The following is a 26314-nucleotide window of genomic DNA, read 5'->3' as shown; positions in this document are numbered from 1 at the left end:
TCATAAATTTCAAAATGAATTGTTAAAATTTTATTATAATAATGATAATGTTATAATTTAAAAATATATGTTATATAAAATTTTTAATTTATTTCACATATATTTTTAATTTTTTTCTATACTACAAATTTATATGCATTTAATAAAATTTATAATATTTTTAAATTATAATTATATCACTTATAAAAAAAATTATAATTTATAAAAAAATTTAAGTTGTGTGGTTTGTTAATAATAATAATATTATAAATATAAATATAAAATAATTTTTTAAACAAAATAAAAATCAAGAATTTAAATATTTTTTTCCTTCAATTTTTTTTAATATATAATAAATAATTAAATATATTTTTAGTACAAAATAATTTATTATAGTCTTTTAATTAAATTTTTTTAAAAAAAAAGTTAGGTTGTACCAAATTTAGCTTTTAGCTATAGGTTTTCCATAAATTTTTCATTAAGTTATTTTTTAACTAGTTACCAAACATTTTTTTATTGTAGTTTTTTTTAAGAAGGAGCTTTTAGTTTTTCTAAAAACTATACTAAACGGACCCAAACTTTATTTTTCAAAATATATTGCTAATTTTTTTTCACTTAACACTTTTATATTATATCTGTAAAGTCTTTTATTAGCATATTTGATAAAATAAAAAAAAAATATTTGTGATATTTTTGAAATTATTTTTATTTGTTCTTTCATTATTTTTGAAAATATAGTTTCGTTTTCTTGTGTGAAAAGGTTTTTCAAAATTAGATCTTATTCTTATTTGATTTTTTGTGAACTAATTATGAGTTTTCCTTTTATATAATATTTGATTTTATTCTTTGCTTTTTAATCCTTTTGATCTGATTTCTTGACCAAAAAACCGTGCACAACTATGGGTATTAATATAGTCAAAGTTGCCTTATTTATTTATGGAAAGTTTGATGAAAAACTATCCAAGTTCACTATATCTGTTTAAACGGAATGACTGTCTGTTTAAATAGATTTTGACTTTCCTTCTTGGGAAGATTTTCATTTAATAACCTGATCATTTATTGGTTGCTTGACCATGACTTAGAGGGTTTCTAAAGTGTATAAATACACCCTTAAGTTGCTGGCATTGATAAGCTCTCTTAGTGTATCAATTCTATATTACTTTTCAAAGTTAGAGAGTGTTTTCTTTGTTGTGTGAAGAACTTGAGTCCAACAAGTTCTTAGTATTTTATTATTGTGTTACTCTGTATTGTTTCTTGTTAAAATTGTGCAGGTTGAACACCTTAGATATTGTTAATCAAGCTTCGGGAGAAGTCTTGTTCGTGAGTCACCTTTTCGGGAGGAAAAAGTGCATGTGAGTCACTCTTCAAGAGGAAGATCGCAAGTTAGTCACTCTTTGGGAGGAAGATTGCAAGTTAGTCACTCTTCGGAAGGAAGATTGCAAGTGTATCACTCTTCGGGAGGAAGATTGCAAGTTAGACACTCTTCGAGAGGAAGATTGCATGTGAGACACTCTTCGGGATGAAGTGTGCAAGTGCTACGAATTGAAGGGAGTTCAAGGTCTCGGCACTTTTGAAATTTGATTAGAAGAATAGATTTTAACAGTTGCGGTAAATTTAAAGAGGGAGTCCATATTTGTATAAGTCAATTTAGTTTTGTAAACGCTTGAGATTTATCTAATAAATTTCTTTCTTTGGGCGTGGCCCCGTGGACTAGGAGCAATTCGAAAGAATTACTGATACCACGTATAAAATGTTATGTATCATTTTAATATTCTGCATTTTACTTTTTGCAGTATATTTTTATTTTGTTAGATTTTGTGTCTAATAGAACAGAGATAAATTCTGTTCAAACAATTTTACTACAGTTCCCCATTATTTAAATTGCTTGATACTTTTACTTGGTAATTATTAAAAACAGAATTTCAATTGGTATCAGAGCGGTTCACTAAATTCTTAGTGAGATCTTGTGTTTAATTTTCGTTTAATTTGTTTCTTGTGTGAAATGTCTTTCTTTGTAGACGAAAGTTTGGTATCTTGTCCTCCACTCAATGACACAAACTATCCATACTGGAAAGTGAGGATGAGAGCTTTCATTAAAGCTCAAGATGAAAAAGTATGGAAAGCAATTTTGTTTGAATGGTCTCCTCCCACAAAGAACAGCGATGATGGTAGCACAAAGGTAAAATCTAAACTTTTATGGACTACAAAAGAAGAGAAGTTATCTAGTTATAACAATAAAGCTCTTCATGCTATCTTTGATGGTGTTGGTGAAAGTTTCATCAAACTTGTTTCTACTTGTATATCTGCTAAAGATGCTTGGACTATTCTTTAAACATAGTTTGAAGGAACTGAAGATGGTAAAAGATCTAGATTTATCATGTTACAAACTATGTTTGATGATCTAAGAATGACTAAGTCTGAAACACTATCTAAATTCTATGAAAGATAATCTAACATTTCTAATGAATATTTTGCCCTTGGTGAGAAACTTGATAATTCTGTTTTGGTGAGAAAGATAGTACGAGTACTTCCTGACAGGTTCAATGTAAAGCTCACGGCTATGGAAGAGGCTAAGGATTTTAGTACTATGAAAGTAGATTAATTGATGGGGTTTATGTATACCTTTGAATTAAATCAAATGATTCATTTAAAGGAGAAACCGAGTATTTCCAAGAAAAAGGAAAAGACTATTGCTTTCAAAAGTACTGAAAAGAAAGCCTCAGATGATGAAGATGGTGATAATGACATGGCTTTGCTTGTAAAAAACTTTTAGAAATACTTGAAGAAAATTGGAAATAAGAATACTAATGTTAAGACTTCAAGAGGTATTTCTTCTTTTCTTAAACCTTTTCAATCTAACAGAAAAATGTTCAGTGCAGGGAGTGTGAGGGATTTGGTCATATTCAGTCAGAATGTGCAAATACCTTAAAGAGGAATAAAAAAAGGTATGATAGCTTCTTGGAGTGATAATGACTCCGAGAGTAGTGAAGATGAAGAAGGTAATGTTGCTAATACTTTTGTTATGCCGAATTCTGTATCTAAAGGTAAGAATTTTGTGTGTTTGAATAACACTTTCAAAGATGAAGAAAATTTAGATAATGATGAATATGAATTGACTGATGAATCTTTAAGGGAATCTTACAAGGAGATGTATGATACTATGATTCATGGTTGAAACTTTTTTCTGAAAATTGATCCTTGGTAAGCAAAAATAAAAAATTGTCATTTGAAATCAAACAACTTTCTGAGTTAAATGAAAAATTTGAAGAAAAAATAATTTCAAAAAATGATGAAATTTGTAAGTTTTCAAAAGATTTAAATGCACTTGAGAAAAATGTAAGAATACTTAATCCTGATTCTTCTATTTTTGAGGAGATACAGAATTCAGGTCAAAGGAATCATGTGTGACTTGGAGCGTCAAAATCTCAAATTTCAAAGAAAATTGTGCTTGTTTCTGGCCAGCTCCAAGGATCCTTCAAACTTGTAAGTTTGGAGTTATTTATTCTCCAACAAAACAACAAATCTAACATTATATTAAGGGTGACAAAATAGGTTTTGACACGGTACACGAACACAACATGAATTTTACGGGTTAGGATCAAAAAAATTAGATGCGGGTTGAAAACGGGTCGACACGACTTGACGCAAAATAAAAACGAGTCAAATACGACACGACACGCTTAACACGCTTTTTTTTAAATATAATAAAATAAAATATTATTAATAATAATATAATTATACAAAAATATATATTTAGTTAAGTTAAAAAAATTAAATTAAATTTTTTTTAACATCAAATTGAAAATATTTTAATTTTTTTAATTTTTATTATATATATAACAAACTATATATAATGTATATAAGTTTTCTAATGGAATCTAAATCTATCATTTTTTTCTACAACTCTAACTTCAATAATAGCAAAACGGGTTACAGTAGATCGACACGAACACAACACAATTTTTTACGGATCGAGTTAGGGTTGAAAAAATTAGACACAAGTCAAAAAACGAGTCGACACGCCTGACACGAAATATAGAAGTGGATCATATAAAATATGAGACGAACTCCATACGATGACAGGTTTTGCCACTCCTACATTATATGGTCGCGTGTTGTGCGTTGTATCACACACAAAATACACTACTTTTTGTTTTTTATATTTATTTAATATTTATACATGTTTAATTGTTAATAGTATTTATGAAATTATAATGCATACTTTTAAAATTAGTGTACTGATTTACTCCCACCTATTTATTTCGGTAATCAAAAAAAAAATTAGCTTATTTTTTTTTTCATGATTGTGTATATTATAGTTATTTAAGACATCGGTAAAATTTTGAAAAATTTAGAAAAATTTAATATGTCGAAAATAAAGTTCAAACTATTCGTTGCACACGTGACTCTTTTAGAGGGGTGAATTGTAGAAGCACATTTTAATTTATTGTGTGTAAATTTAAATATGAATAGCATAAATAATTTTTATTCTCAATTATGATTTAAGTAAAAATTTATTACATTTTTGTAATTTTTTTAAAAAAATATATTATAAATTTAAACATACATAAAATAAAAATTAGACACACTACACATCACATTCTTATATTTTAGATATAAAAATTATGGTAGTTTTAATAAATTAATATAATATTAAGAAATGTTTTTTAGGGTGCGTTTGGAAAGCCACAATGTAATTGGATTTGTGTGTAATTGAAGGTAATTACACAATTTGGCATGTTTGTCTGACCATGTAATTACACTGTAACTGTGTAATTGGAAGTAATTGAGGGGTTCCAATTACACTCTCCAATTCTCATGGCCCCCCATGAGAATTGGATGTAACTACACTGTGTAATTACTAAAAACTTTCCATATTAAACATTAGCTACTAAAAAATATTATTTTCCCATGTAATTACTAACTATTTTGCCAAACAAGATATTAGGAATTCATATATAATTACTACCTCATATCCAAACACACCTTGCATTTTAAAATATAGTGTAATTACTAAACTGTGTAATTACCACCCTAGTAATTACCCTACCTAGTAATTACACGGTTACTTCCAAACACACCCTTAGTGTTGTGATTTGAGTGGAAATAATTTTTTACACCAAATTAGTGATACCGTGACACTAAATTTAATGTGCTCCTTGCAGATGCACTAAGATAGTGTGGTTGGAGTGAAAATAACTTTTTACACTAAATTTAGTTATATCATGGCACTAAACTTAATGTACTTAATGTACTCCTTCAAGATGTTCTAAGACCATTTCTAATGAGAGATGTAAAAGTTGAGCTATATTTTGTACAAAAAGTAGTTTTGTGTTATTTTTACTTTAACTTTTACTATTGTGCTCCAACACATAATTATAAATCTTGATACAAAATTTAATATGTTATTTAATTCTCACTGAATAATTTATTAAAAATATAAAATAATTATAATGCAAAGTTAAATGTAAAATTTAATAATAATAATAATAATGTAAGTCGCAAAAAAAAAAAACTTATGTTAGTTAAAAGTTAATAATAAAATATTAAAATAGCATAATAGTAAATATAAAAACATAATATTTATTTTGATGCAAATTTTGCATCATGCTATATTGTGATATAAATTTAGATCACTTTTGATTATGTGAGATTTTCGCATCATAATTTAGCACACTATTAGAATAGACTTTTTAACAAATTGAACTATATTTTACATTTACATCACTATATGCATCTCTATTGAAGATGCTTTGAGGTGGTGTGTTCTACTTTATATATGTACTGCATATACTTTTGATAAACAAATTGTAAAGTCCTTTTTTGGCAAGTTAGTTGACAAAATAATTTTTCCATTTATGGTAAGATTGTTGAGCATTCATATTCGATTTCTTGCCTTATAAATTCGAATTGTAGTTGCCCTTTTCCTTGTTTGGAAAGTTGCACTTTCAGCTGAACTTTCCTTTGTTGAAAAACTTCTCAAAAGAGAAGGAATTCTCTTTTGGAAAGTTCTCTTTTTTAGGGAAACTTTGATTATTGACTTTTCCTTATTGATTTCGATTGTATCTTGATACAATCAGAATATCTAATCTGTTTTTGGCAGGAATCAAGCATTGATAGAAGATCGGACCCGATTTTAGCAAGTTTCCCGATTCTGGTGTGATCTGCTGCGTCAGCATCCGATTCTGTTGTAGCAGATCGTGTTTTCTTAGGAAAGTTTTTGTACAGCTGTAGATTCGAACTTGTGGTTGCCTCTTTTGTTTCTATGGTCTATAAATAGAGCCTAGAGAGCAACCATTCGAATTACCTCTTCCATTATTCATTTTTTGCATTTATCTTTTGAGAGAAGAGAGTGTTTCTTTGTTTTGTGAGAGCCTAGTTGTTCATCTAGGTTCTAGTTGTTCTATTTCTGTTCTTACTCTATCCTAGAGGTTGTGAAGAGCTACTTGACTGAACAAGAGATTGGTCTTCGGGAGAAGACTTGATAAAGCCTTACTTCGGGAGGAAGTAAGCACTTGGTCTTCGGGAGAAGACTTGTTGAAGCCTTACTTCGGGAGGAAGTAAGCACTCACACTTCAAAGACGAAGGGAGTTCGGGCTTGAAGGTGTTTCAAGAAGTCAGATTCATAAAGTGGATTACAAAGGATTGCGGCAATACTTTAGAGGGAGTCTAAACTTGTTTAAGTCAATTGTCTTTGTAATTTTGATACTTTATTAATTGATTTCATTCTCTGGGCGTGGCCCCGTGGACTAGGAGTGTTCGTGAGAACACTGATACCACGTATAAATCTCTTGTGTCAAGTTATTTATTTTTCTGCAAATATTTTATATTACGCTCGTTCGTTTTCTTTGTAGCAGAATTACTTTCTGCTTCTGCAGACGCTTCCAGTTTTTATATTTTCTTATATACAACTGACATTTGCAAAAACACAGTTTTTCACTTGGTATCAGAGCGGGACACTAAACTCTTAGTGTGGTCCTATAACGTTTTTGTGTTAAAATGTCATTTTTTGCAGAAGGAAGTTCTATTTCTAGACCACCGTTGCTTAATGACTCTAACTATCCTTATTGGAAAGTTAGAATGAGGGCCTTCATAAAATCTCAAGATGAGAAAGCTTGGAGAATGGTTCTATTAGGTTGGTCTCTTCCAGTTGAGACAGATTCTTCAGGTAATACTACTATAAAATCTGAACTGGAATGGTCTATTGAAGATGATAAACTTTCTGCCTACAATAGCAAAGCCTTGCATGCTATCTTTAATGGTGTAGGTGAGGGTTACATTAAACTTATATCATCTTGTGTTTCTGCTAAGGAAGCTTGGGAGATCCTTCAAACTCAGTTTGAAGGAACTTCTGATGTGAAAAGATCTAGATTTATCATGCTTCAAACTAAATTTGATGAGCTTAGACTGTCTGATAATGAAAATTTAACTGAATTTTATGAAAAATTATCTGACATTGCTAATGAATATTTTGCTCTTGGTGAAAAGGTTGATGACTCTGTTCTTGTGAGAAAAATTGTTAGAGTACTTCCAGAAAGGTTTGATACTAAACTTTTGGCAATGGAGGAAGCTAAAGATTTTAGCACTATGAAGGTGGAAGAATTGATGGGTTCCTTACGTACTTTTGAATTAAATAAACAGATTAAACAAAAGGACAAACCCAAATCCATTGCTGATAAAGGTAAAAGTATTGCTTTGAAAGTTGTTGACAATGAAAATTCTGATAGTGAATGTGATGATGAGATTGCTTTATTAACTACGAATTTTCAGAAATATATGAAAAAGATGGGAAATAAAGAATATTTCGAAAGGTTCAAAAGGTAACACTTTAATTAAACCATCTGTCTCTAACAAAAAGGGAATTCAGTGCAGGGAATGTGAAGGTTTTGGGCATATTCAAGTTGAGTGTGCAAACACTTTGAAAAAGAATAAGAAAAGTTTCAATGTCACTTGGAGTGATGATGAAACCGAAAGTGATGAAGATAATTCTGAAAATGTTGCCCTAACCTCTGTTATGACTAATGTGGTGTGTGATTCACAGGTGAAAGCTAAATTGGTATGTCTGAATAATACCACCGATTATGAGGAATCAGATTCAGATGAGTCTGAAATCTGTGAAGAGTCTCTTGCTGAATCATACAAAGTCATGTATAAAAAATGGATTCAGGTTGCTTCTGAAAATAGAGAGTTGAATAAATTGAATAAAAAATTGTCTCATCAAATTAAATTGTGTGAATTGAAAATAAAAGAGTATGAGACAAGTGTTTGTGATAAAGATGAAAAAATCACTCTCTTAAAAAAGGAACTTGAAAATTTTAAGAAAAATGTTCAAATGCTTAACCCTGGATCTTCTATTTTTGAAAAAGCTCAGAATGCAGGTCAAAGAGGTTTCGCAGGTCTTGGTTCAAATGGAATGGAAAGTTCTGGAGTCACGAAGTTTGTAAAATCTAGTGTTCCAACGAACCACACTGAGGCTACAAAGTCTGTTGTAATAGTTTCACAGCCTGTTGCAGCAAGAGCTGTTTCTGATGCTGCAAAATCTCCAGGATTTTCGAAAAGAGCAAGATCTCAGGTAAAAAGATTTGTTCCCACTTGTCATTTTTGTGGTAGAAAAGGACATATCAGACCTAAATGTTTCACGTTGAAAAATCTGTTTAAAACAAATTATTTTAATAATCTAGAAAAATCTCAAAAGAAACATAAAGGTTTGAAACAAATATGGGTGAAAAAGAATTGTCTAGCTGGTTTTTCTGATAAAACTGCTGCATCTCAAATGTGGTATTTTGACAGTGGTTGTTCTAGACATATGACAGGTGACAAGGACTTTTTGACTAACATTCGGCCTATGCAATGTGGAGAAGTCACCTTTGGTAATGGCTTATCTGGAAAAGTTGTTGGTATGGGAACTCTAAATTTTGAAGGGTTACCTGGGCGAAAAATGTGATGTTAGGTTGAAGGACTGAGGGCTAATTTACTTAGCATTAGTCAAATTTGTGACCAAGGGTTTACTGTTTCATTTGATAGTGATCATTGCTATGTTCTGAATGATGATAATGAATGTATCTTGCAGGGATTTCGATCCAATGATAACTGTTACACTCTAACCCCTGTGTTTACTTGTCATTCAGCTATCAACAACACCACAGATCTGTGGCATGCCAAGCTTGGGCATATTAATTATAAAAACCTGAAAAAATTGTCAAATGCAGGTATTGTTCGAGGACTTCCCAAGCTTGGTAAGGAAAGTGTTGGTAAGTGTGAACCATGTCAACTTGGGAAGCAATTAAAAATCACTCACAAACCTGTGTCTGATATCAATACCTCAAAAGTATTGGAATTGCTTCACATGGATCTTATGGGTCCAATCCAAGTTGAAAGTTTGAATGGTAAACGATATATCTTTGTTTGTGTTGATGATTTCTCTCGTTTTACTTGGGTAGATTTCTTAAGAGAAAAGTCTGACACTTTTGATGCCTTTAAAACTCTTTGTTTGAGATTAAGAGTTGAGAAAGGTTGTAATATTGGGAAAATTGTTCGAATTCGAAGTGATCATGGTAAGGAGTTTGAAAATTCTATGTATGATGATTTTTGCAAGTCTACAGGTATAACTCATGAATTTTCAGCTCCCAAAACTCCTCAACAAAATGGAGTTGTTGAGAGGAAGAATCGAACATTACAGGAAATGGCAAGAGTGATGTTAAATAGCAAGAAGTTGACAAAGCGCTTATGGCTGAAGCTATTAACACAACTTGCTATATAATAAACAGAGTGTTTATTCGTCCAGGTACCTCAAAAATATCTTATGAAATCTGGAAAGGTAAGCGCCCCAATGTAAGTCATTTTCATGTTTTTGGTTGTGTGTGTTACGTTTATAGAGATCGTGAACATATTGGTAAATTTGATGCTAAAAGTGATGTTGGTGTGTTTATTGGATATTCCTTACACAGTAGAGCTTACCGTGTTTATAACATGAGAACTCAAACTGTTTTGGAATCAACTAATGTGGTTGTTGATGATTTTAAAGATTTTTCAGAGTTTTCCACAGAAGCCAAGATATATAGTCTCATGGATGCTCCTCCAGAAGCAGCAAAAGCAGATCCTGATGCAGTGGAACCCATTTATGATGCTGCAAATGACGAATCTGCTGCTGCAACTGAGACTGGAGAACCAGAACCGTCTATCTTGACTCATCCAAACATCATCACTGATTCTATTCAGAAAGAACCAAGCACCAGAGTCAAATTGAATCATCCAAAAGATCTCATTCTTGGAAATCCTGAAGAAAGCATGGTAACTCGCAGAAGGTATGTTAATTTAATCAGCTTTCTTTGTTTTGTGTCTCAATATGAACCGAAAAATGTGAAGGAAGCCATGACCTTTGAGGAATGGCTCAATGCAATGCAAGAGGAACTCAACCAATTTGTTCGCAACAAGGTATGGATTTTGGTCCGAAGACCAAAAGGTATAAATGTAATTGGAACAAAGTGGTTATTTAAAAATAAAAGTGATGAGTTCGGTACAATTGTGAGAAACAAGGCTCGTTTGGTGGCACAAGGATACACACAGGTAGAAGGTATTGGTTTTGATGAAACTTTTGCTCATGTTGCAAGATTAGAATCAATTCGTTTACTTTTGTGTATTGCTTGTATTTTGAATATTAAATTGTTTCAAATGGATGTGAAATCTGCCTTCCTAAATGGTATTTTGAATGAGAAAGTTTATGTTGAGCAACCAAAAGGATTTGAAGATCCTCAATTTCCAGACCATGTGTACAAACTTGAAAAAGCTTTGTATGGTCTAAAACAAGCTCCTCGAGCTTGGTATGAAAGGTTGACTCAATTTTTACTTTCTCATGACTATCAAAGAGGTAGTGTGGATAAAACTCTTTTCATCAAGCATATAAAATCTGATTTTATCATTGCTCAAATTTATGTTGATGATATAGTTTTTGGTTCTACATCTAACCATGAAGTGCAGGTATTTGTTGATCAAAATGAAAAGTGAATTTGAAATGAGCATGGTTGGTGAGCTTACTTTCTTTTTGGGTCTTCAAGAAATTTGGCCTTGAATCGGCTAAGCAGGTAAGTACTCCAATGAGCACCACGTTGAAATTGACAAAAGATGAGAATGGAGTAAAGGTAGACACTACACTTTATCGTAGCATGATTGGAAGTCTTTTGTATTTAACTGCTAGTCGTCCTGATATTTGTTACAGTGTGGGAGTGTGTGCTAGATATCAAAGTAATCCTATGGAATCTCATGTATCAGCTGTAAAAAGGATTATTAGATATGTTAATAGCACTCCTGATTATGGAATTTGGTACTCGAAAGATACTAATTCTAATCTTGCTTGTTTTAGTGATGCAAATTGGGCAGGCAATGCTGATGATCGAAAGAGCACAAGTGGAGGGTGTTTCTTTCTTGGGAATAATCTAGTATCTTGGCATAGCAAGAAACAAAATTCCATCTCCTTATCCATTGCCGAAGCTGAGTACATAGCTGCTGGCAGTTGTTGTACTCAACTGTTATGGTTGAAACAAATGTTGATTGATTATGGATTTGAATTGGGTGTTTTGACTATTTTTTGTGATAACACTAGTGCCATAAATATTTCCAAAAATCCTGTTCAACATTCTAGAACAAAGCACATTGATATAAGGCATCACTTTATCAGGGAACTTGTTGAAAATAAATCATTGCAATTAGAATATGTTGATACTGAAAAACAATTAGCTGATATTTTCACAAAGGCCCTAGATGCAAGCCGCTTTGACTCCCTCAGAAAGTCTTTGGGAGTTTGCATTGTTTAAATCTCTCTTGTTCATATTTTTGTACAATACTGTTATGTGGTTCTTTTATAGCTTTTAATCTTCTCTCATTGTATTTTGACAAATCATGTTTATGCTTTTGGATTATAATTATTTAGGATCTCATTCTTATCATACTTTGTGATGTTGTGTTAAAAGGTTCATGTTACTCTTTATTTGTGTCTAGGATTAAATAATGTTCTTATACAGAGTTGAGCAATTTTTGTTTCAGTCTTGTCAGGCCCCTTGCTGGAATAGAGCTACCCATACTGAGGTGTGAAAGCCATCTATTGAGTAAACTGAAACATTGTAATTAGCAACTATGATGAGGATGCACTACCATAGAAAAGGGCTACCTTCAGTATGGTGTAATAGCATCCAGTTGCGGGATCAAATTGAAAAAGGCGAAAATGAAAAATCTTGCCAAGGACAATGATCCTATTTTCACTGCACACATTTATGTCTGACAAGTGTGTTCAAATTTGTAAGTCTCCTCTATTAAATTAAATTGATAATCCTGGTTCACAATTTTTAGTAACATACATATCTTTTTCCTCAACATCAATTAAGTATGATTTATTCTTGAGATACTAATTAGTTATTTTCCTTAAAAACATAACATGTATTTTATTTTGTCAATTTTCAATGATATTTGATTACAATGCTTGTTTAGAATCTCATATATTTATTGTACACATTGTATTTTATTTTCAGTTTTGTTTTAAATAAGAAAAAAAAAGGGAGGCGTTTGACTTGTTTCATGGGCTAAGGAAATTTTGTGCTTAAATGGTAAGTATCAACATTTATTCTTCCTTGATTTATTTTGATATGTTTCCAATTAAAGATTAATCTTTATATGGTAATGTGCCTTTAATCTTGAAAGATTGACTTATTTTTGGAAATATTGTTGGAAATTCTAGTTTCCTTTTATTTTTTTTAATAAAAAAAAACAAAATAAAAAAGAGAAAGGAGTTGAGGAGTGGGCGGTTTCCTTTTATGTGTTCATGGGCTGGCGGTTACCATTTAAATTTTCAAATTTGGTTTCCTTTTTCTTGTCTTGCTTCCAAGTTTATAAAAACCAAACTTTGTCATTTAACTCTCCACCTACCCGAACCTATTGTCTTGTTCCTAGTATTGTTTCTGTTCATCTTCTCTTTCAGATCCAAAATGGTGAGAACCAAGAATCTAGGGCACACCGAAAAATTGGAAGAAACCGTTGCAACTCCTTCCAATGCACCCCCTGCTGCTTCAGTTCATCCTCCTGCTGTTGCAAAGCCGGAGATTCATCGCTTCCCCAACGTGAATCTCAAACCGAGAAGCCAAAACGTCCACCCAAGCAAGTTGCTCGCAAATCGGTAAGACCTCTTTGAACCTGGTCTTCTTCATCTGAATCTTCGAAGGAATCTCCTCCTCCATTGGCTGTTCCCCCTCCTGCTGCATCAATTCCTGGCTCCACTCCAACAGGCCCTTCTACTTGAACTCGAGCCCAGCAAGCCTCTACAGAGAAGGAACTTCGAGCTTCTCAAAGTCGTGAGAAGGATGTTCCTCCAGCCAAGAAGAAACTCAAGATCAATCCTCCCTCGGCTTCCTCCAGTTCAAGTTCAGAAGAAGAAGATCCTTTGGAAGTCTCTTCAGACAAATCAGTGTCTCTTCATTCAGAGAAAGATAGTGAGGACACAGAACTCGAGCCAGAGCCTCCTCGATCAAAATCTGCTTCTGCAGCAAAGGCCTCTGCTGCTGTCAAAGGCAAGCAGTGTATGGAAGAACCTTCTTCTGGTAATGTCCCTTCATCTCTCTCTGGCTGCCCTCGATTTTATTATCGTGATAATGAACGTGACTGGAATTTATATGAAAACCGTAAGTTTGAAAGTGAGAGGAACTATGATTTGCATGCTCATCGTGTTTATGGGATTGTAAAGTTTATTCAATTTCATCAATGGAAAAACACTCTCACTGGTTTCATTGGATACATTGCTAACATTGTTAAGGATTTCTATGCTACTCTCAGTGATGATTTCCTTGATGAGAATTCTAGACTATATCTAAGAGTTTATGTTAGGGGTCATTGGCTCTCTTTTTCTGAAAAGGATATTGCTCAAGCTTTGCAATTGCCCGAGAATGTCTCCAATGCAGTGATGTCCATGGATCGAGAGTTGATGCTCTCTGAACTCACGGGTGCTCGTTCAGAATTGAAACCAGGGGAGAGTCTTCGAATCACTCACCTCACTTTTTCTCATGCATCTCTTATGCGGTTTGCTTTAAGCAATTGGGTTCCTAATTCAAACAAGACCGTAGTGTCTCAAGATGTGGCATCATTTTTATACCGCATCACTTCTAGAACTTCAATTGATTTGGCCTCCCACATTCTGAACCAGATTGTCTCCTTCCGAAGAGGTAAAAAGCCAACCTTTAAACTTGTTTTTCCAAATCTAATCTATAAGGTTTTATCTTCTCAGAAGAATGTGGCTCAATCACATGAAACACTTGAGCCTCCTATCAGTGGACCTACATTCCAACCCTCGGAATACTTTGATGGTGTGTTTCAAAACGGCCAAAGACTAGTGCTGCTGCTGCTGCAAGTTCAAGTTCTGCTGCAGCAGAACTCTTGGAAGTCAAGTCCGAAGTTCAGAATGTGCATAATCGCCTTGCAGCAATGGAAGAAGTTCAGCATGAGATGTCCAAGCAATTGACTTCTTTGGTTAAACTCTACCGAGACTAAGTTTTTTTTTTTTTTTGCTTTTGTTTGAACTTATTTTTTTTCCTTGTTTTCTTTGGCACTCCGATAAACAAAAAGGGGGAGAGATATTTATTTTTAACTTGTTTGTTTGCCCAACTCTGGACCCTTTTTCCAGGGGGAGTTGTGGTTGGTTAGTACTTGTGAACATATCTTTTAAAGTTAGCTTGTTTTTGGTTTCTTTGTTATATTCGATTGTGTTACTCAGGGGGAGTAGTTTCTTTTGCTCTTGCTAACTTTGCCTTGCAGGTACTTTATGTTAAAAATTATTTTGTTCATCTAAAGTGCCAAAGGGGGAGATTGTAAAGTCCTTTTTTGGCAAGTTAGTTGACAAAATAATTTTTCCATTTATGGTAAGATTGTTGAGCATTCATATTCAATTTCTTGCCTTATAAATTCGGATTGTAGTTGCCCTTTTCCTTGTTTGGAAAGTTGCACTTTCAGCTGAACTTTCCTTTGTTGAAAAACTTCTCAAAAGAGAAGGAATTCTCTTTTGGAAAGTTGTCTTTTTTAGGGAAACTTTGATTATTGACTTTTCCTTATTGATTTCGATTGTATCTTGATACAATCAAAATATCTAATCTGTTTTTGGCAGGAATCAAGCATTGATAGAAGATCGGACCCGATTTTAGCAAGTTTCCCGATTCTGGTGTGATCTGCTGCGTCAGCATCCGATTCTATTGTAGCAGATCGTGTTTTCTTAGGAAAGTTTTTGTACAGCTGTAGATTCGAACTTGTGGTTGCCTCTTTTGTTTCTATGGTCTATAAATAGAACCTAGAGAGCAACCATTCGAATTACCTCTTCCATTATTCATTTTTTGCATTTATCTTTTGAGAGAAGAGAGTGTTTCTTTGTTTTGTGAGAGCCTAGTTGTTCATCTAGGTTCTAGTTGTTCTATTTCTGTTCTTACTCTATCCTAGAGGTTGTGAAGAGCTACTTGACTGAACAAGAGATATTGGTCTTCGGGAGAAGACTTGATAAAGCCTTACTATGGGAGGAAGTAAGCACTTGGTCTTCGGGAGAAGACTTGTTGAAGCCTTACTTCGGGAGGAAGTAAGCACTCACACTTCAAAGACGAAGGGAGTTCGGGCTTGAAGGTGTTTCAAGAAGTCAGATTCATAAAGTGGATTACAAAGGATTGCGGCAATACTTTAGAGGGAGTCTAAACTTGTTTAAGTCAATTGTCTTTGTAATTTTGATACTTTATTAATTGATTTCATTCTCTGGGCGTGGCCCCGTGGACTAGGAGTGTTCGTGAGAACACTGATACCACGTATAAATCTCTTGTGTCAAGTTATTTATTTTTCTGCAAATATTTTATATTACTCGTTACATTTCTTTTGCGAGAATTACTTTACGCTTCGCACGCTTCCAGTTTTTATATTTTCTTATATACAACTGACATTTACAAAAATACAGTTTTTCACAAATTTTGGTTTATTTTTTATAGATATTATGTTAGATATATTTAAATTTTCTCAAAAAAAATTGCTAGCTAAAATATTTTTATTTTTACATATATATTTAATTTAATATTTTTTATTCTATTTAAATTTAATATTTTTATATTATATATTATGTTAAATATATTTAGTCTTGTTTCATTTATATTGTTTATAAATAAATTAATAATTTTGAAATTTGAGTTATTCTTTATTAATATTATAAAAAATGACAATTTAAAAAAAATACATATTCTCTCATAATAAAATAAGGGGAATTTTATGGCAAGTCTCCAATAAATTTACTTTGATGTAAATTAGTTCTCAATCTCGAGAAACAGTGACAATAGTAAGGTCAAATTTCTTGTAAGTCTGTTAGTCCTAAATTTAACTAATTTATTTACTTGTTTAAAATTATCACGTGTCGAAGAATTATTGACCCAAATTATAATTTTAATTTAAAAAACGAAAATAAAAATAAATTATTTAAAAATCTTTAAAAAAATTATTTCCTTCTTCTTCTTCATCTCCACCCCAGCCTTGTCTTCACCCCCAGCCACCCCCGACCCCCACCCCAACAACACCTCGACCCCCAAGCTCACCAGAGCTCCATTGTGCAAATGGTCCTTCTATAGAGCTCTAATCACCAAGTTCATCGTCATTCTCCTCTTCCTTTACATAAATGTCATCATCTACAAAAGCTAGACTGATCCAAAAATAGGAGGCGTTGTCAAGTGCGGCAGAGTCGAAATCCACATAATTACTTTAAATTTTGGTAGAATGATCTTCAACCTCGTTTACCACATTGCCAGAAACTCTGGTAAATAATAATTGAAGATTTGACCTAATCAATCCTCTATTTTTCTTTGAATTAGATACTAATCTGATTAATTTCAAGTGGGCATTAGTTCTCTCTCTCTCTATCTCTCTCTCTCTCTCTCTCTCTCTCTCTCTCTCTCTCTCTCTCTCTCTCTCTCTCTCTCTCTCTCTCTCTCTCTCTCTCTCTCTCTCTCTCTCTCTCTCTCTCTCTCTCTCTCTCTCTCTCTCTCTGCAGCTTAACAACAAATATCCGATCATGGTTAGGGTCGTCGATTACAGTCAGAATGTGGGGAAAACTTGGGACGGAGAAAAATCACAATCAGAGCAGGGTGTGGCGATTAGGGGCTTTCGAGTTTTTTTTTTTTTCGTAATTGGTTTTTTGGGTTTTGTTCGGATGAAGAAATAGAATTGAGAGATGGATTTTACTTGGCAGTGGGGAACTTGTAAGAGCTATGGAGGTAACTAAATTTTGGGGAAAATTGAGATTGATGAATGAGACAAAGGAGAAAATGGATTGTGAGAATAATGATGATGGTGTTGTTGGTGATGATGATGATTGTTATCTTATTTTTTGCACTATGACATGGCAATTAGCTGTATGACACGTGTCCTATATTTTCCCATCTAGGCGGAAGGTTACACTCATAGCAACTCCCAAAGATTGGTAGAAAGATCCATATCAATAGTACATAACAGGATGTCCGATTAGAGTCATAAGGAGACATCCAACCAAAGCTCGATCGTGTGATCAACTCGCATGCACCGATATGTGAGTTGGTAACTTCAAAGATGGGCATCGTTGCTTCCAAGAACGAAGATAATCCCTACATTTGTGGGATTTGTTCAAAGAATAAGAGCAACAAGCCTAGGTTTCCCGTTCTTTGTATTGTAATAATGAAAGTAAATTAGTTTCCTATTTTATTTAGTATAGATTAAGAGAAACTATTTTTCATGTAATAAACCCCTATAAATAGTGGTTTAATCTCATTATTCAGGAACACGAAATTGATTCTGAAAGAACACTTAAGAGAGAAAGAGCGATCTAAGAGAAATTTACTCAGAGATCCATTGTAAGACCTAGTGAGAGAGAATACTTAGTTCTTTGTCTTTCAAGTCAATACAACCAAAAGAGAAGTAGATTATTACTATTCTTACGGGGCTAAACCTCTAGAAATTCTGTTATTCTCTTTATTTATTATTTTTACTTTCTATTATTTATTTTATCTAATCGCTTTAATTTGACTCACTGTCGTTGGCTAGAAGCAAAGTCAATATTTTGGTGTTTTCACTGAGAGCAAAAACATAAGCTTTTGTCTAAAAGTCTTGACAGGTTAACATGATAGTTGTAATTCGTGAGAGAAGTCAAACTGATCCAATCGACTCAATGGTGACAAATCCAAACATATAGACTCCTAAAAATGCAAGAGATTCACCACACAACACTATCCTTAGATGTTATTAAGACAACACTAGTCTATGAAGATGGCCCAAGGCCCTGAAGTCATCACATCACCGCTACATGAAATAGTCAATAACTATGGAAACCGAAAAAACTCAATAGGTATTCTTCACCTTTATAAATCCAAATTTATTCAAATTCTATGAATATTCTTACATATAAAATTTTGATGTGACATTATTTTAAACTATGTTGAGAATTATAGGGTTCCATTTCAAAATTAATTGGTGATGAGTGGAGTAGCTCATATTCTTATATATGACTCGATATTCTACTATTTTATTCTATGTGGGGTAATATCCATATAATATTTCCCCTCAAGATGGTGGCTATTTTTTTTCTCACCAATCTTGAACCGTATCAGAGTGGACATTGTCACTATTTGTAGGCCCGACCCTGGGCATAGGCAGGCTAGGCCTGTGCTTAGGGCCCACCTAGCCCAAGGGCCCAATTTTTTTCCCCTTTTAAAATTATATATATATTTTTTTTACTGATTTTGAAAAATACCACATTTTTTCTAACATAAGGCCCAAAAAAAAATTTTCCTGTGGCCCACTTTGTTTCAGGGCCGGCCCTGACTATTTGTATAGGTGCGAATCGGATAAGATTACTTGCCCGCAAGGGATATGACTCTGATACCATATTGAGAATCACAGGGTTCCATCTCAAAACTAATTAGTGATGAGTGGAGTAGCTCATATTCTTATATATAACTAAATATTCTACTATTTATTTCATGTAGGATAATGTCCACAATAATTTATTTATTTTTTAATTATAAGTAAAATCGTGTAGAGTCTAATGTGCATTAGTGCTACAGTTCTTATCTTATTGTAATTAGGTAACTACCTGCCATTTTGTATCTTATTCTTATTTTTGTTATCAACACTATATTCAAAATTATATTTTTCTCTAAATTTATATAAAAAAAAATCCTATTATATTAATAGGAAAGAAGAAAAACAATTTGTAAATCTTCAATAGATTATGGGGTTTTTACACCATATACTGAAAATTCTAACCATTTTACTTTTTTACTGTGAGGCAGAATTTTTTTAAAAAAATATGTTTTTTTTTTCAAAAATACTGTGTAAGTTTTATACTGTGTACTGTGTTAAGTTTTCCATACTGTTCCACGGTTATTTTTTAGTTGTTCCACTGTTATTTTAACTGTTCTGTTTTGTTGTTTTACAGTTGTTTTATAAAAAGATAATATTTTTGTAAAAAATTCCATGTGGCAGTAAAATTGTAAACTTTTGCTCAAAATTTAATATTTTTGTAAAAATTCCATAGATTATTGGGTATATCTCTCTGGGTGGGCTCTACAACATTGATCCAACTTCCAAGCCCAGCCCACTTAACATGGATCCGTTTCCAACTCATCACATCCAAATTCAAACCTTATCCAATTTCAGGAAACCAATAGAAAATTGCCACTTAAGCACCAAGTATCTTAGTGTATCCAAATCTACCAACACCAAGCCACAAATTGTTCATGTGGCTGCTGTGAAAGTTTTGCTCACTCACTACTTTTATAATTCATTTCATCATTTTCACCAAATTATATGCTTTTTTTTTCTAAGAACAAAATAAAAAATTAAGAGATTTGTCCTTTAATTTTGGCTAAAAAAATGGCAACCACAGTTGCTACTTCTCTCCCTCAATTCAATGGGCTCAGACCCCAGATCTCATCTACTCCTGTCAGAACTCTGGTTAGTGCTTCTCTCAAGTTTTTACCATATATTTATATAAATATATGAGTGTAGGTGTTGATTTGAAAAGGTTTATACAATTTTCAAAATGGTTCTTGAAGATGGTAGTTTTTGGTCAAAAAGGAAAAAAGAAAATCTTTTTATTTTCTGTAATTAAATAATTTATAATGGTTTGATTTTTAGCATAAATATGATCATCTTGTAATTAGTATTATTTTTACTTGTGCAGGCTGCAGTTCAGCCAATGAAACGTAAGGGCAAGGGTGCTTTGGGTGCTCGATGTGATTTCATTGGTTCTCCAACAAATTTGGTAAAAATTCATATATAAAATGTTATATTATATTTAGTCCAAACATAATTTGAATATGTTAAGTAAATTTAATGTAAATTATGTAATTTTTTCCCACTTGGTATTTGTGTGATGGTACAGATAATGGTGACTAGCACAACTCTAATGTTGTTTGCTGGAAGGTTCGGGCTAGCCCCATCTGCTAACCGAAAGGCGACAGCTGGGTTGAAGCTCGAGACAAGGGACTCCGGTCTGCAGACCGGTGACCCGGCCGGTTTTACCCTTGCTGACACTTTGGCTTGTGGTACAGTTGGGCATATTATTGGTGTTGGGGTTGTTCTTGGCCTCAAAAACATTGGTTCCCTGTAAAAAAATTAAAATATTGTGCAATTTTATGTACTTGAGTTGTAAAAACTGTTTTTTTATGTCTAGTCCAATGCTTTTTTGTTACCTACTTTTTTCTTCTAAAGTAACTTGATTACTTTTAATCCATTTTTCCAAGAGATGGAACCAAAATCAGAAACATGCATACTATTTAGAAAATATAAATAATAATAGAATCATAGAGAGAGAGAGAAAAAATGTATCAAGCAATATTTGGAAGAATGTGGTACTTACTGACTCAAAAGTTGAAAATAATATGAAGTGGATTAAATTAGGGTATTTTCAAAAAGAATTAAAATAAATTAATATACTAAAAGATATTCTCACTTACTCATTGGATTTAACATTTTTTTTTAATTAAAGAATATTAGAATTATTACTTCTCATTACGTCAAAAAACAGAAATATTACTTCTGTTTCAATTTTGACGAATACTTTCACAAAATTATGAAAGTGTAGGTTAGGGCCTCGGGAGTCCATTTTTGTGCGAATGAGTGAGGACTTACACGCGTACTCGTTGTTCGTCTGACTGATTTGAATTGAACTGACTGATGTGGTGTGACACTTTACTTTTATAAAAATTTATTTAATAAAATATTATTTTTTATCTTATTTTATCTATTTGAAAATGTGTTTAATATAAAATTAAATACTTAGTCGTATTAATTATGAGACACGTTTAGTAACAACTCTTTCACGATTCATAAAACGATCTTCATTCCTTTATATTTTTTCAATTCATTCTTCTATATAATGTGATTGAATTGATGGGAGGAATATATCTTTTTCATATATATATAAAAAAAGCACAATTTCACTATAAAAATCTATTTGTGATATCATAATTTTTAGGGTGTATTCGATAATCCTCTGTAGTGCAACAAGATTTCTGTAATGACCGCTTTAGTAATTTGGATTAGTAAAGGCAAATAGCACTAATTTTTATTATTTTATTGTTATTTGTGAATTTATTTAATTTTGGATCCCAATATTTAGAAATAAATATTAGAGTTATAATTTCTCAATTCCGGAGATTTTATTAAACTCTAAGGGTATTATTTAGCTTATATGTGAAATATGTTATTTTTGTAATTTTTGCTCGGCGACAATGAAAAATGCGATGGATGGCTAGATTGATCACATGGGTAAGTTTAGAACCTTATTTCATAGGGGGGAAATATTTTAGAGAAAATGAATTATCGGAATTGAGCGGGGTTATGGATTTTGACCATTTTACCCCTAGCTTTTGAAAATACCTAAGTTTGATTTAAAGGGCATTTTAGTCTTTTATGGGGGGATTAGGTGGCTGATTGTAAGGATGACACCTAGTCATTTTTGGGCAGCAAAGGATTTAATTAAGTCCTTTTTCCAATTTAGGAAAGTCAAAAAAGAAAAGAAATTAAAAAAAATTAGCAAGCTTGAAAGAGAAGCTCTTTCTTCTCTCTCTCTCTCTCTCTCTCTCTCTCTCTCTCTCTCTCTCTCTCTCTCTCTCTCTCTCTCTCTCTCCTTTGAAGGCAGCAAGAACAAGGGGAAAGAGGCTGTGATTTTTGTGTTTGCAGCAAGGAATTCAAGGGGTCTTTGAAGCTAAGGTGAGCTCTAGTTTTTATCCCTCTTTATTCTTGAGTTCATAGATGGTTATTATGAGATTTCTAGGTTTACTGGCTGTTAGGTTTTGAAATGATTAGGGTTCGAATTTTATAGTTTATTTGAGTTAAATTAAGTTCCTAGCAGCTGGTTTTGATGCTTGGTGTTAGTTCTAAGCAAGCTTGAGTTTTGAAACTCAAGCTTTGAGCTTTAATGGCAACTTGAATTATAATGGTTTGTTCTGTGAAATACTGGCTGGAAATTGTTGTTTATGCCCTAATTAGGTACTCTGGAAGGTTTCATTGCATTTGGTGGAGGATTGAGCATTGAATGAAAGGTTTTGGGAAACCTGGTGCAAACCGGCTAGCCGGTTTGCAGGGCCATAAAAACCGGCTAGCCGGTTTTGGCAGGGTTCCCCGAGCCTTTCATTTTCTCAATTTTTGCCATTTCGATGCCTCAGTTGGGTGTTTCCCCATTTCCAGAGTTAGAATAACCCATTAAGAGCATGGCAGAACCTAGGGTTTTGGTTTTGGGTTTCCCGGGATTAGGGTTTTAATCATGTGACTTACCCGGTTTCAAAATGTGATTAGGGCATCCATCTAGCACGAGATTTCCGTTCAGGTCAGCCAGCACACTTGAATTCGGAAAATAGGTAAGAACTGTGTATAATGTGTGATGTGATTATCTGAATGTATGTATGTGTTAATGTGTATACATGCTTATTTGTTGTGATTCATACACTACCAACACTTGTACGGTTGCGGTACGGAGTGCATTGGTAAGGTGTATGATGTTTGGAAGTACGTCAAGGTGTTACCAGCACTTGTACGGGAAAATACAAGATTTCTGTGGTACAACACTTGATAGTACTCAAGGTGCGGTCATACCCTACCTACACTAGTACGATGATATACTGAGTGCATGTGGTACATGGTACATGGTCGTATCCTAGTTAAAACGTTCTTACTCATCTGTTAAGCTCTGTAAATAGGTGTATGGGCGCCTATTTACAGGTCGGAAATTATATGATATATTATATGCATTTCTTACTGAGTTTGTCGACTCACAGTTCTGCTTCCATATGTAGGTAAAGGAAAGGCGAAGGCTGAACAGGAGTGAACCTGAGCTCGGGTGAGATTGTACATGTCAAGCTGCGCGACCTGGAGTGTTCGGTCTCGGGACATCTGGGAATTGTATTTTGATAATCGCTGTGCGACCTGTGCTAAATGTGTATTTTGAAATGTTAATTTTTCAAAGTTTGAAATCGGGATCCCGGCATTTGTAAATATTTTATTATATTACAAAGTTTAATATGTAATGCAAAATGTTTTAATTAAACACGTTTTTCGAGAAAATTCTTTGATTAGCAAAGATTGCACTATAATTGAAAAAGCACTGTAGCGTGCTTTAGCATTAGGGCGTTACAATTTCGATACAATATAACTGGACTATTTTATCCTGGGAATGATCGGTGAATTTTAACTACTTGCACATTCATAAACAGTATCGCGAACGTCTGAAAAAGAACAACTTAGTGTGTAAGTCAATCTAAAATTTTCATTCGATAATATCGTTCTTAATTCTTTTATTTTTATTAGTAGTTTAGTGAACAACAACTTCTCATTTAGCACATAAATACTCATCTATAAGACTAGAATAAAATGAACTACCTAAATAAATGCATCTAATTCTAAATCTAATAAATTTATCAAAATAAAAATAAAATGAGCCACTAAACTTTTTTTTATTTTTTTACGAAATATAAAATGACAAGATTCATTTTGAAAGTAAACGAAACTACCAACCCATCAAAGACAATGGATACAGACATTTTTGAAAGTTTATACCTTTTATATTTCATAGAACACATTATCATATCACATTTATATTAAAATAATTGATAATAATGTACATTAAAAATAATTGATGATAGTGTGTTATGATATTAAAGCAACAATATGGTAACACCTTTATTAATATGTCAAAAGTCAAACTCAATTGTTGATACTGAAATACAAAGGAGAAATCATGTTAAGTTTATTATTTAAGTATATATAAAAAATATTTTAGAGACATTACTATTATCTTACCATTTCTTAACAATTAAATATTTAAAATAATTTATTATTGAGTGAGCGTTTAGTGACAAAATACTTACTTCAAAGTAATATTGTTAGTCAGTTCGAATCTTATGGCTCATTTGAGAGTCTTAAATGTGATAACAAGTTTGCCCTCTTATTTGGAAGGATAATTTGAATGGAGAATTTTTCATAAAGAGTGCGTATTGTGTTGATCAAAATTTGAGATTTGGCCACACAAGAAATATTTGGAAGTGGCTCTGGAATGGAAAAGTTTACCCTAGATTGGCGGTTCTATTGTGGAGGATCCTCAACGAAGCTATTCCCATCAGAAGCAAGTTTCCTTTTAGTTTGGACAATGAATTTCTTTTGTGTGGTGTAGATGTTGAGACTTGTTTACATGTGTTCAGAGATCGTAGTATGGCTAAGGCTTTGTGGTTGCTCGAGGAGTTTCTTATCTTTAATGAAAGAATTCCTGGGACTTCAGTGTTAAGAGTTTGCAAAAAACCTTGTCTCTCCTTTCCACTAGGTGAGCTTGTCTTGCTAGTTAACTTCATGGGTTGCTTGTATTCTAAAATTTGGAACATTCGCAACAGTTTGGTGTTTAGAGGGGGAGTTGCTGATTTGGTTAAGTTGTCGCAAAAGGTCCATGTTTCTTTTCATGCATTATCTGGTTTGGTAGATGCTGGTTTTGGTTTGTCTGTGGAATCAGAACACTGTGTGTGATCCTAGAAGGGAGGAAGCTGAAGTGATGTTGATGACTGATGCATCCTGGTCTAAATGGGTTGCGGGGGTGGTTGTGGTCACAATTAATCTTTTTGATGGCTCGTGGATGTATAAATTGCAGCAGACTTCAACAACCTCAATTTTGGAAGCGAAATCTAAGGCTGTGTTGCTGGCTTTGTATTGGGCAATTCAGAACAAATGGAATGAGGTCCATGTTCTCTTTGATTTTACAGTGGCGATTCAAGCTTTGGAAAATCGTAGGCGTACTCTTAATTGGAATTTTTTAAATGTTTCTCTTGTAGTGTTAGATTTAATTGAAAGTTCTAGTAGCTGTAGCTTTTTCTATGTTAATCGTAGTTCTTTATCTTTTGTGGATGGTTTAGCAAAAAGTGCTAGGACTTCTAGCAATGTTTCTGGTACTTTTTAAGGGGAGGTAAATCCCCCTGTGATTCCCATCGATCTTTCTAATGAACTTGGGTTCTTTAAAAAAAAGTTTGTCCTCTTAACCTTTCTTGGCATCCATCTCAGGAGCACTCATGCACCTAGTGCTTGATTGTGGCTCATGTGACGCACCTCATTGTAGGTGGGGGCAACCCGTCTCAGAGGGTCTTGACGAACATTTGTGAGCGGGGTTGGAGCTCTCGTGGTTTAGCCTAGATAGAAGAGCCACACTTAGTAGCCCTCTCCTCTTCTTGTTACGGAGAAAACAAATACTAGTTAAAATAACAATTGATGATAGTGTGTTATGATATTGAAGCAACAATATGGTAACACCGTTATTAACACGTCAAAAGTCAAACTTAATTGTTGATACCAAAACACATGAAAAAAATCATGTTAAGTATGGTATTTAAGTAAAAAAAATAATGTTTTAGAGACATTACTATTATCTTACTATTTCACAACAGTCAGTTATTTAAAATAATTTATTATTGAGTGAGCGGTCTAATGACAAAGTGCTTACTTCAAAGTAATTTTCTCAGTTAATTCGAATCTTATGGCTCCTTTGAGAGTCTTAAATGTGATAACAAAGTTTGCCCTCCTATTTGGAAGGGTAATTTGAATGGAAAATTTTCTGTAAAGAGCGCATATTGTGTTGATCAAAATTTGAGATTCGACCTATAAGAAACATTTGGAAGTGGCTCTGGAATGGCAAAGTTCACCCAACGAAGCTATTACCATCAAAAGTAAGTTGCCTTTCAGTTTGGACAAGGAGTGTCTTTTGTGTGGTGCAGATGTTGAGACTTGTTTACATTTGTTCAGAGATTGTAGTGTGGCTAAGGCTTTGTGGTTGGGCGAG

At 33.2% G+C, this 26314-nt stretch overlaps 1 protein-coding gene across 1 annotated transcript; it reads left to right on the top strand.

Annotated features, from left to right (window-relative positions):
* Positions 1-19685: 19685 nt before the first annotated feature.
* Positions 19686-20696, top strand: LOC115698309 (photosystem I reaction center subunit psaK, chloroplastic). The gene is made up of 3 exons (XM_030625528.2): positions 19686-19953; positions 20183-20263; positions 20384-20696. Exons 1-3 carry the CDS (start codon positions 19873-19875, stop codon positions 20609-20611), a joined length of 390 nt encoding a protein of 129 aa, XP_030481388.1. The 5' UTR covers positions 19686-19872; the 3' UTR covers positions 20612-20696.
* Positions 20697-26314: the final 5618 nt, after the last annotated feature.

Source organism: Cannabis sativa, chromosome 7 (assembly GCF_029168945.1).
Source record: "Cannabis sativa cultivar Pink pepper isolate KNU-18-1 chromosome 7, ASM2916894v1, whole genome shotgun sequence".
Lineage (NCBI taxonomy): Eukaryota > Viridiplantae > Streptophyta > Magnoliopsida > Rosales > Cannabaceae > Cannabis > Cannabis sativa.
This window is presented reverse-complemented; position numbering and strand designations above follow the sequence as displayed.